Source organism: Setaria viridis, chromosome 2 (genome assembly GCF_005286985.2).
Source record: "Setaria viridis chromosome 2, Setaria_viridis_v4.0, whole genome shotgun sequence".
In the NCBI taxonomy this organism is placed as follows: domain Eukaryota; kingdom Viridiplantae; phylum Streptophyta; class Magnoliopsida; order Poales; family Poaceae; genus Setaria; species Setaria viridis.
Genome location: NC_048264.2, coordinates 14,692,561 through 14,708,168, shown reverse-complemented (window position 1 = coordinate 14,708,168; position 15,608 = coordinate 14,692,561). Strand labels below are relative to the sequence as shown.

The window sequence follows — 15,608 nt, the reverse complement described above, 5'->3', positions numbered from 1 at the left end:
TCTGTCCCATGTGTTCTCTTCTAAAGGAAGAGTCTAACTATGTACGTAATGTTTGCTTAGCCTGTTCGGAGTTATATAGAAATCTGTGAATAAGATCAGGTTTGGATCAGAGAGAGTATAATGTTCCTATCTAAGAAGTAGAGAATGAATATAGTCTGGTTCCAACTTCCAATTGCTTCAGGCCTTGTTTTTGTAGTTTTTTCATGGGGTAGTTTTAGGATTTAGTTCAACCATCCATAAAAACTTAATTTCCAACATTTCCTATGGAATTAGTTGTCATCAGTTTCAAAAGAGTGTAAAAGAAAGTACACTACCTATCATCTAAAACGGCAGCAGTTTCTTGAATTAAAAATTTTATATTCCTGATAACTGTAGGTTTTAATTGGCTCACAGAAGTAGCTCAAGAGCTTGTGTTCCACATGACCATGGAGACTTCATTGCACCTAGAAAATGATTGACGTCTTTGGTTGTTGGTTTGGTGACATGCATGCATGATGCACCATCAGTTTGGGCAGGCAACTTTTTGTTCCGGTAGTTCCAGTTCTAGATTAATTTCTGTGGAGGCTGCCATGCGAGTTTTAGCAACTTACTATGAAGCAAGTCAGTCTTGTTGTTTATCAAACTGTGCGCCAGTCATCTACACAGCTCTGAAATTTCTACGTTAAAAAGAGTACGTTTCTGCTGTCTTTTGTGTTGTGACTGCTTCTCCATATTTGCACTACGCGAAGCATCCCAGTACGGAAATGCTTTTGGAAGTGCGCGAACATAGACACAGGTTGATTCCATAGAGGCATCCCAGAACAGAAATGCTAGTGAAAGCATATAACAACTTTTTATTCTTACAGAAACGCTATCGAAAGAACATACGGAGTATATGACTGTTGTGGCAAAACCGAGGCAAACGGCAACGCATGTATTATGTCATTCCCATTCAGCATCACAGAATGCACCAAGGCATATAGGTGCTGATTAAAGACTAGAGACAACAGACTCCATACATTCAGAACAACAGTACCCAAAAAACCTCTTTCAGCAGCGATGTAGCATTAGCATCAGACAACATTGCGATTCGTCACATGAGGGAGAACTACAGAACGTCTCGAGCGCATACTTCAAAGTTCAATGATGCGGCCTCAGAACGAGTAGTGCAGAGTACATTTCAACAATTATTTCCACGAAGAAGGTGCAGGTCTATGCGCAGAAAGTAAACCAGGGTGAAACGTGAAACTGATAAGGCAGACCATCCACGGATCCCATTCACAACCGCCCCTTCAGTCCACAACCTCCTCCGACTTCTTAGGCTTTGACAAGAGATACCAACCCAGGCCACTCAGGGCAGCAACTGTGCCTGCCAAGACAGCGTAGTTCCTGTTCTTGTCGGTGGACGCACCAGTAGATGCTGACTCTGTTGGCCCGCCCGCGGCCTTCACGTCACTTGCTGCAGAGCTTGTGGTTGACGAAGCTTGCTCTCCTGAGCTGGGACCCTGGAATCATGTAACATCTTGTGTTAGAGCGACACACAGTTTCATGAGTTCGTGAAACAGATATGCAGCGCTCCTACTTACAACTTAGCATGGCTTAACATACATAGGCAAAGACAAATATACCAGTAACGCGATCATGATTCCAAGTAAAAGAATTGATACATTCATGGTTCTATGTAAAGAATTCATGATTCCCCATAAAAAGCATCAACAAAACAGAAGGTTATCATCGAACACGAAAGGAATGCTGCCCAATTCAATGCTTGGGCCTTGAGATGATGTGTTTCATACCTTGCGTGCGGCCTTCTCCAGCTTGTCTTGTTCCATTTTCTGCAGTAAAACAAAATTTGCATGGCATGTTATTATCATAGTATCAAGAAAATAATATCAAGACATCAAAAGAGCCATAAATAACCACCAAAAAAAGCTATATACAGGATTTCTACATTGATAGAGGCAATGAAAAAGCTTATCCAAATACCACTTCAGATTTAAGGATTTCATGGCACTGCAGTGTATAAACTTTTTACAGCTTATAAGAAATGCAGTGAAGCATTAACTTCAATAATTCATTGTAAAACAAGCCTAATGGATTGAGTTTATGCACAAATATTTCACACCAATTCTGCAGTCATCTTCAATGATAAGGTCTATCTTACATGTCAGGCACACAAATGAATAAGTTTCACATTCATGCTAGAAATTCTCAAGCTTCCGGAACACACTAATTGTATCACCTAATTACGTACTCATAACTAGTTATGTACAGATGAAGAAGGCAGGTGATAAAATAAAACTAACTTAGCTCACGATTGGTTCAAAGAACTCGGAATAAAAGTATAAGCTCAATACTATAACCAAAAATATGGTCATAGAATGTGATAGAAGTTTTTGCAAAGAGTCAGACAATGAAATGTATAATCAGAAGCAAGAGACAGGCATCAACAGTGTCCTAATATACCAACAATTTGTCACAACACACAAGCATCACAATCTGGGACGGAACCAAACTCAGAAGAAAATAGTGTATAGGCTTTTCTGAGTCTGAGTCATCACGAGACAAACTAACAGGACCTTACAAAATTCACGGCCTTCAAAGTTCCAGAAGCAAAAACAGCCCACTATTGCAGTCAAGGTTGCAAAAATCAATAACGATGCATCTCACACACATGTGCACCCACAAGACAGAAAACACAACCATGTATGAACCCAATTTTCAACATAAATTGGTGCATTACTGGACCAGGGATGAAAAATAGTATCCCATTATCACTAAAAAACATGTATACATCATCAAAATCTCATTCACCAGTATACTCGTACCTCCTCAAACTATAGTATAAGAAGACAACCTATAAAAAATCCTCAAGACAACACTTGCGGAGCTCATATGAGCATGGGCTCCTACCAACAGATGGCATCACATCCAAATATAATAGTCAGTATATTGTCTAAGCAGTAGCAATGCAGAGTATAACTCACAGCTTAAGACTTAAAGTCAAAGCCTGCATGCTAACAACATTCGCATTCATGATTCCAGAAAGGCATGCTTATGTTGATCACAAGATATTTATGGACTGCTTTATTAGAAGATGGTGATGGAAATTGGAAACTTGGGAGATAGACAGCCAAACAGTCGAAATTGGAAACTTGGCAGATAGACAGAAGAAAATAGTGTATATGCTTTACAATTAGTGCAACTATCAAACAGTAACAGGACCCAACAGAGTGACCTTCAAACTTCCAGATGCAAAAGCAACCCTTAGCCATGATCCCAGAAAACAATATGCATGCATATCATACAAATGCGTACCAACAGGACAACTATGGCCAGGTAGACGACCACCACAATTCAATGTGTCACTGGATCAGCGGTGCATGATTCTATTCATGTCACCAACGAAAAGAATTTATACCATCACATAACCACATTGACCAGTATAACAAGACAACCTAGAGTAAGCTCCCAAGTCACAATACTTGGGGAAGCCCACCATAAGCACCAAGCTTGCACAGACAGTAGACAACTCAAGTATACAAGCAGTATAATTTATCCAAGCATTAGTGTAATCTTTAATGGCTTAAGGCTAAAAGAGAAAACCTGCTATGGCCACAATTTTCACATCCATGGTTCCAGAAACACATGCTTATGCAGATCATATCATCGCAATATATCTACCTACCAGTTTATCAGTACAAATATGCATCCATTTTAACATAACTTTTTAGCAGAACGAAGCTGATCAGGTACACAGACACACAAAAAAAACATGAAATTAGCATATATAGATTTCTGAAACTATAATAAACTGTGATTCTATCAGCTCATAACTAGTGGTGTTCTCCAACAGCAGTACAAGATGGATGAGCAAACAAACATAGCTGAAGGAAAACTACAACATTGCAGCATGTATGATTTTTCAACTAGAAGAATTTGGGGACCTTATTTAACATTGATAAAAGTAAATCACACGCATAAGCAGCATGAGTCACCGCAGCAACAGTTGCACATGAACCTCAGGAAGCTAAAAACTCCACAATTTGAGACATCACATAATCAGGTAGCACGCATCTCAACCAAAGCAGTACTAAGAAGGCCAAAAGCATGGCCGGGGTAGGTAATCAACAAATTAACAACATAAATTGATGCCATACTGCAACAGGGCCACAGGTAACCATTCCAAGGTCAGCAACTAGCAAACGTTTGCACCAAAACAAAACCCCAGTCACCAGTACACTCCTTTCCTGGAACTACACTACAACAAGGAAACCCTAGACAAAAATTACCCAAGTCCCGGAACGCGCGGAGGTCACCAGAAGCACGCGGCTCACGCACAGAGACCGCATCACGAGCCACTTCCAACACTTGCGGAACTAGAAGCGAGTCCTTAGATCGCATCACCAGTCGCACACCCACACGCCTTGCAGGAATCGCGCTCCCGATCAGAAACCACTAGAGGAAGGAAGCGAGAGAGAAAGGGGAGAAATCTGGACCTTGATGTAGACGTTCTCGGCGGCCTTCTCCTCCTCGCCGAGGACCTTGCCGCCGGAGGACAGGAGCCTGCGCTGCACGAACCTCGCCGCCGTCCTGGCCGCCATCGCCGCCGATCGAGAAACCCTGGAGGACGATGACGTCACCCGCTCCCTCGCTCTCCGCTTCGCTCCCCTTGCCTTTGCCCTCTCGCGAAGAAAGAAATGTGTTGCTGCGAACTGTCTCTGGAGCCCCCTCCCCTCCTCTTTGAACAAGACCCAGGCTGTGCTATTTTTGCAGATTTGTCCTCCGAAAGATGTTTGAATTCGCGATATGCGGTCCTTTTAAGGGGTATGATGCAATATACAGATCGTGTGAGGAGATTCCTACATGTTATGCGTCGTGGCGCAATTCGCCAATTCGTGCAGTTACAGGGGTCCTTTCGTAATATTGTCAACTTTGAGGGCGTAGATGAGCCCCAAGGCGGGGTCCCAGCCCTCCAATCGCATCGGACGGTGGAGAGCACGCTTCACCCGCCGAAAACCCTAGCCTCCGACTCATATACCTGCTGCTCATCCCCACCCTCCTCGACTCCCGCCGCCGCCGCACCCCTCCTCTTCGTCGCTCGCCTCGCCTGCCTCGCGCCGCCGCCACCTCCGCCATGGTACGTCTCGCTCCGCTCCTCTCCGCTCCACCCATCCGCACCGCCGCGCAGCCTGCTCGACTGTTGCTGACCGTCTCGCTTGTTCTCGCAGGCCCCGAAGAAGGACAAGGCCCCGCCGCCGTCGTCCAAGCCGGCCAAGTCCGGAGGCGGCAAGCAGAAGAAGAAGAAGTGGAGCAAGGGTAAGCAGAAGGAGAAGGTCAACAACGCGGTGCTCTTCGACCAGGCCACCTACGACAAGCTGCTCACCGAGGCGCCCAAGTTCAAGCAGATCACTCCATCCATCCTCTCCGAGCGCCTCAGGGTAATCATCTTCTTCACTTGGAATTATTATGGATCTCGCCCCTGTTTGTGCGCCTTCCCGTCTTCCAGTGGTACATCATATTTGGTGCGGTTTAAAAGCTTTGTTTATGATATGTGGCTGTAGAATATCAATTAGCATTACGAGAATCGATGCTAGCATGAGTCTCGAACTTTGGTCTGTATAGGTCTGTGTAGATGTCAGATAACACAGTATGTGCTAGTTTTCGACGCGAGCTGTCAAACTTGATGATGTCGAGCTGCTTGCGCCTTGTCTGTGCAATTACAAGTCCACTCAGTAGGAGGTGGATATGAAAGGCTGTTCAGTTTGAAGTGTCAAATGTGTTGATATTCTGTGTAGTTGTGATAATTTTTATATTCATCAGTGTTTGGAATGCAAAATCACATTGGTAACTATTCAATTTTCGGAATGCAAAATGTTATGTGTAGCCGTGATAATTTTTATATTCAGTGTTTGGAATGCAAAATCACATGGGTAAATATTCAACACCATTATCTGTGCAAATATGTCCACTTGGTAGGAAGTAGGATATGAAAGGCCTTATGATCAGTTTGTAGTGTCAAGTGTGTTGATATTCTGTGTAGTTGTGATTACTTTTATATTCAGTGGTTGGAACCCAACAAGTGTTTGGGTAATTAGATAGTCATTCACCATTTGTCAGACCTCAGTTCCACTTTGTCAACATAAATGGTGAACTGGAACTGTTTTAAAATTAAGTCATGACTTTAGGACTGCCCATAGAAGCTGGAATTCCTTTCCTGAGTACGGGAACTGCTTGTTGTTACCAACTTACTATCCATGCCTTTGTTGTTTGCATGTATGATTCAATTGAGGTTGGATTTGTAAGCTAGACTATTTCTGGTTCATATTACAAAGTTTTTGGTTCTTATGGCAGGTAGAATATGCACATTATGTTTGTTCATCACCTATTTGTTAGCTTGCAATGTGTTGAGCTATCTGCTTGTGCTGTATCCTCAATCAATCTCATTAAATCAGCATGTGAGTAAGGCAAGTTTTGTTTCTTTTCGCCCACAGATCAATGGATCCCTGGCTCGGAGGGCCATCAAGGACCTGATGGCAAGGGGGCTCATAAGGATGGTCGCCGTTCATTCCAGCCAGCAGATATACACCAGGGCAACAAACACATGAGGGATGTTTTGCATCTTGTTGAAGTTATCTAGTCTAGGGGGCTTGGAAGTTGCTGTTGCACTAAGTTTATTTCAATCATGACTCAGTTGATGTTACCATTGCCGTTGAGAATGTTTAATACTTTTGAGATCATGGTACTATTTTAAGCTCATGTTGCCAGCCTAGTCTGTCAGTCTATCAGACAGTGGTCGTCGTTTGTTTATCGTGGGTGTTCTGCAGTTCGTTCGACTGAAACGCAGTTTACTGATGTTTCAGAAGCTATATCTGCTTCCCGTTACGATTTCTGTTCTGTCAAGTTTAGATGAAACCCCCAGCATTGAAACAACACAACTTTAGACCAAACCCAACTCCACATGACCGCATCTATTCCTCTTGCATCCATCCGGACTAGTGACGCATAACCTGACTAGTAGTGAGACACAAGGGATACAAGTGACTGGAGATCCTACTGTGCATGTAGGCGAAGGTGATGCATGTGTTCCTGTCAGCAGAAAATGGGCACACTGCTTGCAGCACCTTTCTCTTCATATCCACAGCAGCAACCCATGCTTTGGCATCCTGCCGCTCGAACCTCGTCATGAAGTACACGGTGTCATGATGATCAAGGGCGAGGGTGGTTGGCACACGTCAAGCCTCTTGAAGGGTGGGAGAGCCATGCCTTCGTCATTGAACATCTTGGGGAGTAGCTTGGTGAGTGGGTCATGCTCAAAGTCCATGCAGTTGGAGTCGATTTCATGGTCCTTGCTCCATCTATCCTCCAAGGAACAAGTTGCAGCCCGGCTGTACGTGGCAGCGAAGCGATCCAACCATCTCTGAGGCGGAGGCCCCTGAAGACCACACTATCTTTCCAGTGGAGCTGCAATTCAACAAACTTGAGCCGACCATCGATGACAGCAATGTCCCGAGAAAGGCGTGCTTCACCCCTGAGCTTCTTCTTCTTTGGTCGAGTCTCTGGTAAGGACGTAGCGAAGCGTTCCTTCTGTTGGATTTTTATCTGTGTCTATCAACATTTATTTCATATCATAATAATGGTCATTATATATATTCACCTCAATGTGGAATTATTTATTGATGCGAGTGACAAGAAAATTATTGATGCGGAATCTAACTCGAGGTGCCAAGGATGTTTGTACTAGAATACAGGGTACAGCACGACAGAAGAGCTAGGTTTGTTTTGCAGAATCGACTCTGCAGGTTGTTAACCCACATGATCAGATTGGAATTGATCTCATATATACAACTGATCATGGCAACATGGCTCACACATGTGTGCTAGGGACTAATATATTTTAGACTCATTAAACTGACTTGTATGATCGTGGTTGGTGACATGCGTACCCTCCACCCTCATTATGAATTGTGAGCGGCACCACGGATAAGACAGAGGAATAGAGGGTAGACCGAATAGCTCACAATTTCCAACATTGGTATCAGAGGGATACGGTTAGTTCCATCTAATTTTTCGTTGCAAACTCGGACCAAACCCTAGCTCCGAGAAAATTCTCTGCGCCGCCGCCGCCTCTCCGTCGTGGTGTCACGTACACCACATCGCCGTCGCAACTCGATTTCCGCGTGGAAGCTGGGGAGCGTATATTGCATCCCCTCCCGCCGTGCACGTGTAAATCGAGGAAGTCCCAACTGTTTTTTTCCTACGATTTGTGCTGCTCCCGCACTCGTGAAGATTGGAGGAAGGAGCTCCTGTACCTGCGTGCTGCTTGCTGGTGCACGTGAAGATTAGGGAAGGAGCTCAAACACGCGGGGGCTTCACTTGGTGCTCTACGCACGTGGATCGAGGAAGCAAAGAGTTGAACTTTTTTTTTAATCAATCTGCACATCGTCCTCTCTCTGGTATAGAATATCATCACTCTCAATGCATCTAATACTGTTTTTTTCTGAGCTGCTTAGAACTTGCAAGTTAGATGGCTTCAATTTCACAGTTTGGAAACGAAAAATCATGTATTTGCTTACTGTTGAGAATATTGATTATGTCATTGATTGATTATGTCATTGATGTGCCTGAACCGAAAAAAACAAAGAATGATGCCACTGATGAGGAAAGAAAGATTATTTGGTAGAATATGAAGTTTGGGCTAAAGATAATAAAAGGGTTTGTATATTTATGTTGGGATCTATCACATATTCTTTAGCTGCTGAGTACGAGGGTGAACAGATTGCTCGGAAAATATTGAGCAAACTGAAAAAAAGATTTTGGTGATGTATCTCTTGTAAAAGTGCTCATTCTTGTTAATCGTTCTCTCTCTACCAAGATGAGCGATGGTGGTTCTGTTAATGAGCGTATCAATAAACTCTGTGTTTTACCAGAGGAATTAAAAATTGTTGGCTATCCTTTTCAGGAAGAAGTGCAAGTTATGGTTGTTCTGAACTCTCTGCCAAATTGATGGGAACAATTTAAGATGTCGTTTTGTCATTCTGAGCGTAGTCTTAATATGCGCAATTTGAGGCATCACTCGCTTATGGGAGAAGATAGGAAACTCTCCCAGGGAAAGGAAAGAAACTCAAATAATTCTAAGTTGCACCTTGGAGAGGAAATGTACAATGCAAATAAAAGGAATTGGCAAAAGAACAAATCTAGAGTTGATTTGAGAGACATACTTAATAATAAACGCAATCGTGATGATCGTGGAAATTATGACTCATCTCAGAGGAATAACATGAATAAAAAGGATTTCGCCTGTCATAACTGTGGTCTGTATGGGTATTTTAGAACTGACTGCAGGAAGAAGAGGAAGCATAATGATAATAAGAAGCAGGAAGGACGCCATGATGATTCTAAAGGGAGGTACGCATTCTATTTTTTGTATGCACTGAATCTTTATTTACTACCACTTTTCCAAATAGTTGAGTTGTCGATCCTGATTCTACATCACATATTGCTAGAGATCATAAATCTTTTACTTCCATGCAAACAATTCCAAGGGGAAATAGATATACTTAGGCACTAATGCTAGAGCCGATAGACTTGGAATTGGAAATTATGTCCTAAAACTTCCTGGTGGAGGAAAGTTATTGTTAAATGACACTTTATATTCACAAGAAATTTAGTCTCTGTCTCTCAGTTGAATTATGTTGGATATGATATACTATTTGGAAAAGGAAGAGTTAAAATATTGCTTAATGGGAAATTAGTGCATACTGGTGTTCGTCATGATGGCCTTTATCATGGTGGGTCCCGCAAACATATAAGGTTGGAGGGGGGAGGGGCTCTCCCAATGCTTTTAACAGGAGCATCATCTTCGCCTAGTTGCGTCCTTTCTAAAATTCGGATTTTCACAAATGAAGAGTCCTATTTACCAACAATGTGAACCGCGATAATAAATTGCATCAACAACGAGGAGTCATCGTGGCAACCATTGGAGGACTAATGTAAAAAAAATTGTTTGCATTAATTAGATGATAAGTAGAGTTATTTCTTGATCATTATGTCAGGTGAAATAGAACGAAGGAAGTATACGCGAGCGAGCGCTAAGCCACAGCCAACAGCCAAGCGGAGCCTTGCTGGGCCGGCCTCTCGCGCGCGCGTACAACTCCAAATGACATTGGGCCTGGAAATAAGCAGGGTTTTGTAAAACTGCTGGGTCCCGCAGAGAATTCCATGCATGTTCTTGAGTTTGTAGGCCTGTTGTCGGCCGGGTCAAATGAAGTGTTATATGGCAAATGAAAGTTTATATGTGTATCCAGTGAGAGTTAACTACATGGTTTTACAGGCAGATTTGTACCTTTTTCAAAGAAAAACAAATAGCGGGTATAGCCAAATGCAAGTCTCTAGATTGCATTGGTGATTGATCTGATGTGATTGGGTTTTTCTGGGATTAAGAATTTAGGTCACTTTGCCACTTTTGCATACATATAGCAAGCAGGACTCCCTTTGGGTACGTACACACAATGCTGGCAGCAACACACATGAGATTCTCAAGTTCAGAGTTCCATGGTTTGGATTGCACTAGAACGCATTGTGGTGCGTGCCTCGGGCCAGGATGGCCGGACAGTGCAGGTTGAAAGCAATCAGGATGCGCTCGTGTAGATAGTTGTTTTTGCTGTTGATCCTGTATGACATGAGATTTTGTTTGGATGCATGCAAGTATCGAAGTTTTAGGTGACTGACATATGGGCCTATGAACCATGCGTGCACCAAGCCATCCTAGCTCGTGAGGGAAGTTAGATTTCTGCGGACGGAGGGACACGAGATAAGAGAGGACAAGTGAACGAGGTGGTGCAGACATGGTGCGGGTGGGGGAATCAAACTAGTTCTAAGTGCACGAAACGGTGCCGGATGGCCCCTAGCTAGGACAACCCCCTCCCCGCTACCATCGCGCCTGTAATCCCTGTTTCTTCTGCACCGCGCAAATCAGAAACAACGAAACATGGAGTTTCTTCTAAAGATTTCTTAAAAAAAGGGCAAGTATTTACTTTCGCAAGTATTTACTTATTACCACGTTTTATTAAAAAAAAAAGGGCAAGACAGAAGCTGCATTCCTAGCACAACAAAGTGCCATGGAAATGAGCCTTGGGAATGAACATCCCTACAGTTCGAACGCAGCATGCATCTGGAGTTCTGGACATACATGTTTTGACTGCGTACACCTCCTTGCTGGATGGATAACGTTAGCTTAATTGAAGTAATTTGCCAGTGAAGAACAGCCTTTTCATGGCAGCGTGCATCCCTTGTGCAAACAACAAGGCAGGCCACCTGCATTGTGAATCCCAAGTCTCCAGCTGTAACTGTTGGTGGCATGGGAGATATTCTCGCAGCTGTGCGACTTGTATGCTCCGTACGAAGAACAGTTACATCGACAGCTCCTTGTACGGCCTCAATTCGCGTCTTCTTCCTCGCAAACAATTGGGAAAGTGCAAGCTGCGGCCAGAATATATAGCTGGCCCCGTCAGGCATCTCACTCGCGCGGCAACGTAGCAGTGCAGGAGTATCCAGGACCCTGGGTGCCTGGGGAAACATTCAGCTCATATATCCATCGCTGTCAGTCATCATAAGTTTTATCAATGATCGATCATCTCTAAGCTGGAGGAAATAATCAACTAATCTGTCTTAGTTTCCCAATGCAGCAACGGGTACATCCATCGTCGTCTTCTTTTCATTTACTCCAACCGACCACCAGATGCATTCGTGTTTCTGTATAAATAGGGGACGCGTGATCGCTACTCCTCATCACTCACACATCGCATTTAGTTAAACAACTGTCCTTCAGTCACTCTCTATTGTTAGCAGGTTAGTGAACGAGAATGGCAGTGATCAACAGCTTGAGCTCCTTGGTGCTCGTGCTGGTCGCGCTCTCGGCGCCGCTGGCCGTCGTGGGCGGCGACCCTGACATCCTCACCGACTACATCGTGCCCCTGAGCGCGAACCCCGGGAACATCTCCGGCGAGTTCTTCACGTACACCGGCCTGCGCGCCGCGCTGGCGGCGCAGGCGCCGGCGAACTTCACGGTGACCAAGGCCTCCATGGCGGAGTTCCCGGCGCTCAACGGGCAGAGCGTGTCCTTCGCCGTGCTCTCGTACCCGCCGGGCTCCGTCAACCCCACGCACACCCACCCGCGCGCCTCCGAGCTGCTGCTCGTCGTCGACGGCACGCTCTCCGTCGGCTTCGTCGACACCGCCGGCAAGCTCTTCACCCAGGACCTCGCCACCGGGGACATGTTCGTCTTCCCCAAGGGCACCGTGCACTGGCAGTACAACCAGGGGGGCAATTCCGCCAGGGCGCTCTCGGCGTTCGGGAGCGCAGCCGCGGGGACCGTGTCCGTGCCCGTCACCGTCTTCGGCACCGGCATCGACGACGCCGTCCTCGCCAGGTCCTTCAAGACCGACGTGGCCACGGTAGAGAAGCTCAAGGCCGCCCTCACCCCGCCCAAGAAGCCATGAGTCGCTCGCGTGCATCTGCCCTTCGTAATCGTGTGTTCCGGCCGCGTCGTTCTTGAATAACCTGCCAAGGGTAAAATGGTGGGGTTGTGACTGAGTGATGAGTCTGTATGGGAATGTGGGGTCAAAATAATCAATCTTGAATCGTCGGTGCGATGTATTATGTTTGATCAGTTATCGTAATGCATTGTTTTGCTCTACCTATCTGTGATATGGGAATCCTAAAATTTGTTGTCAACATTTTGAGCTACCTAAAGCTGTCTTTTTTCCCCCTTTATTTGTGATGTAAATGATGGTATCTAGCTCCTTTCAGGATCTTTCCAGCCATGCAGCAAGCTTATGATAACTACTGCAGTTAGTTCTTTATATGCTGCATACTTGCATCCAACATACTGAAAGTATTCCAAAATCTAAAGATGATTGATTAATTTCTCCCGAAGACTTGTCGAACATCACTCGCTCAAGGCTCTACTCAAGCAACATAATAATAATTCAGAGACAATCCAGTAACTAGTAAAATGAATTCTACTTGATTATTTTCTGGTAGTTGAATTCTACCAAGCTAGAAATAACAGCAAAAAAAAATTCCTCAAATTATAATGTTCCACACACGTAAAGGAAGCCAGGTATCAAAGAAGTTTTGCAGACTTTAAAGGAACTTTGTCCCAACCTAAAGCAAAATATGGGAACCTAAAGCAGACATTGGTTTGATACACTGATCGGAGTGTACAAGACTTCGTAATGGAAACAATTTTTCCTAACGATGAGCATGCCATTCTTATGAAGATATTTGTGCTTCAATAATTAGCTTGATGTGGATATAATGGATACAAATTAACATGTCCGAAATGATGCCGACGCGTTACCATTTACACCATCATACTCAATAGACTCGGGATTATAATCAAGAAACACATTTACACCATCATATACTCGACAGACTCTGGGTTATAATATCCAAGAAACAATTTTTCTCTTGAGAAAATAAAAGGAAGTTGTTTATCAGGAAACTCTTAGGGGGTGTTTGGTTCCAGGACTAAAGTTTAGTCCACATCACATTGAAACTAATTCAGAGTATAAATATAGGTTAATTACAAAACCAATTGCATAAATGAAGGGTAATTCGCGAGACGAATCTATCCATGATAAGCATATATTTATTGTAGCTTCACATGATCAAAGCATGGGCTAATTAGACTTAATAGATTCGTCTCGCGAATTAGTCTTTATTTATGCAATTGATTTTGTAATGAACCTATATTTAATATTTCTAATTATTATCTCGTGCAGTTTTATCTTATTTGAATGATAAGAGCCGATAACTCCATGTCTGAACGGGCAGCTACTGCAGCTTACGGGGAAAATTGCGAGCGATTGTTCTGAAGGAAATGTGCAACCCACAGGCCACAGCCTGTGCATGAGAACTCTTGTTATCTCCGAAGCACATCTATGTCGTGACGCAGGAATATACCTGACGGTTGTAAGCTGTAAGACATGATGCATTGTGCCTGAGGCATACTCTGCGTTTTAGCTGTTGAACTGTTGTGAATGACACACGACACTTTCTTCCCATTTCCGCGTAGGCCTCGTTTAATCATAATTTAGATAAAATTAATTAAGTTAATATAATTGTACGTGGAATATATTTGTATGTTATTGTTGTCATACGGGGAGAGATACTTATATGCTATGCTTTTGCTATAGGGAAGCGAGTCAAAGAGCATGCTATAAGTTGCACATTAGAAACATAGTACAAGGATCTGTAGAATCAATTTATATCTCCCACCTCATGAATGATGAATGAATTTAAGATAAACTTATATCTCAAAGTTATGGAATGCCATCTTCGAAGACAAATAAGCTGGAGATTTCGATTGATCCAAATGGGGTGGGGCCTTAGGAAACTACAAAAGAAAGCTCACTCCAGCTTCCCCTGCGCGGCAGGGCTACCTCGCCCATGTACAGACACATACTGACACACAGCACAGCTCTTCCAAGGCCGGGGACGCCACCAGCTACCTAGTATAAAATAGCAAACGAGACCGCAACAGCTACCTCCGTCGCGTCCACCTCACCTCCGGGAAGAACGCATCAAATGGCGCTCGCCTTCCGGCCGCTCGTGTTGCTCCTCGCCGTCGTGGTCATCCACCAGCTGCCTCGCTCCGCGCGCGCCGGCGACCCCGACATCCTGACGGACTACGTGCTGCCGCCGGGCGCGGATCCGGCCCAGATCAACGGCTCCTTCTTCACCTACACCCGCCTCGTGAGCGGGCTCGCCGGCGACACCGCGGCCAAGTTCACCGTCTCCAAGGCCACGGCGGCCGAGTTCCCGGCGCTGCTGGGGCAGTCCGTCTCCTACGCCGCGCTCGTCTACGGCCCCGGCACCGTCAACCCGCCGCACATCCACCCCAGGGCTTCGGAGCTGCTGGTGGTGGTGCAGGGCCCCCTGGTCGTCGGCCTCGTCGATTCCGCCCGGGGCGGCGCGGTGCACACGGCGGCGCTGGAGACCGGCGACGTGTTCGTGTTCCCCAAGGGCATGGTGCACTTCCAGCTCAACAACGGCACCACCGCGGCGCGCGCCTTCTCGGCCTTCGGGAGCGCCAGCCCCGGCACCACCTCGCTGCCGGCGGCGCTCTTCGAGACCGGCATCGACGACGCCGTCCTGGAGAAGTCGTTCCACACCGACAAGGCCACCGTCGAGGAGCTCAAGCACGACCTGCGGGAGGCGCCGGGGCCGGCGCCCGAGCCCACCCCTGCCAACTCCGCCGCCGCGCTCGCGGTCGGAGGGAGCGCGCTGCTGCCGCGTCTGGCGGCGGCGCTGCTCTGCGTCGGCGCCGCATTCTCGCTCGTCGTGTGATGAGCGTGCGTGGCCCTGTCACGAATAAGCTGGTGGTTTTGACGGGAGATGTTGTTCTTGTGCGTGCTTCTTCTTGAATAAAGATGAACGTGAATACATGATGGCAACGAATTAATGTGCCACTTCTTTCACGCTCATGGCAACAAATTTTGTTGGTCGCTAGAAGGGTCGTTTGGTACTCTCTGTTTTCATAAATTATTAGTTCACTAGTTTTGATCCGTAGGTACTTTTTTAAAAATTTTAGAAAGAAAAGCTCATTTTTCGAAAGATTACCC

At 45.3% G+C, this 15,608-nt stretch overlaps 4 protein-coding genes across 5 annotated transcripts; 3 read left to right on the top strand and 1 right to left on the bottom strand.

Moving 5' to 3' along the window:
- Positions 1-900: 900 nt before the first annotated feature.
- On the bottom strand, positions 901-4,701 carry LOC117845221 (uncharacterized protein At2g27730, mitochondrial). Of its 2 annotated transcripts, none has more exons than XM_034726182.2 (3): positions 4,479-4,701; positions 1,776-1,814; positions 901-1,484 (listed from the first exon to the last, which is right to left on the bottom strand). In XM_034726182.2, exons 1-3 carry the CDS (start codon positions 4,581-4,583, stop codon positions 1,272-1,274), a joined length of 357 nt encoding a protein of 118 aa, XP_034582073.1. In that variant the 5' UTR covers positions 4,584-4,701; the 3' UTR covers positions 901-1,271. The 2 variants fall into 2 exon arrangements, with proteins under 2 accessions (XP_034582073.1, XP_034582074.1); XM_034726183.2 differs by lacking the exon at positions 4,479-4,701 and adding an exon at positions 4,272-4,431.
- A 275-nt stretch (positions 4,702-4,976) lies between these two features.
- On the top strand, positions 4,977-6,751 carry LOC117846301 (small ribosomal subunit protein eS25w). The gene is made up of 3 exons (XM_034727446.2): positions 4,977-5,119; positions 5,211-5,420; positions 6,474-6,751. Exons 1-3 carry the CDS (start codon positions 5,117-5,119, stop codon positions 6,585-6,587), a joined length of 327 nt encoding a protein of 108 aa, XP_034583337.1. The 5' UTR covers positions 4,977-5,116; the 3' UTR covers positions 6,588-6,751.
- A 4,989-nt stretch (positions 6,752-11,740) lies between these two features.
- Positions 11,741-12,678, top strand: LOC117846126 (germin-like protein 9-3). The gene has a single exon (XM_034727238.2). The coding sequence runs from the start codon at positions 11,844-11,846 to the stop codon at positions 12,477-12,479; it is 636 nt and encodes a 211-aa protein (XP_034583129.1). The 5' UTR covers positions 11,741-11,843; the 3' UTR covers positions 12,480-12,678.
- A 1,496-nt stretch (positions 12,679-14,174) lies between these two features.
- On the top strand, positions 14,175-15,527 carry LOC117844135 (germin-like protein 9-1). Its single transcript, XM_034724900.2, has one exon. The coding sequence runs from the start codon at positions 14,572-14,574 to the stop codon at positions 15,331-15,333; it is 762 nt and encodes a 253-aa protein (XP_034580791.1). The 5' UTR covers positions 14,175-14,571; the 3' UTR covers positions 15,334-15,527.
- Positions 15,528-15,608: the final 81 nt, after the last annotated feature.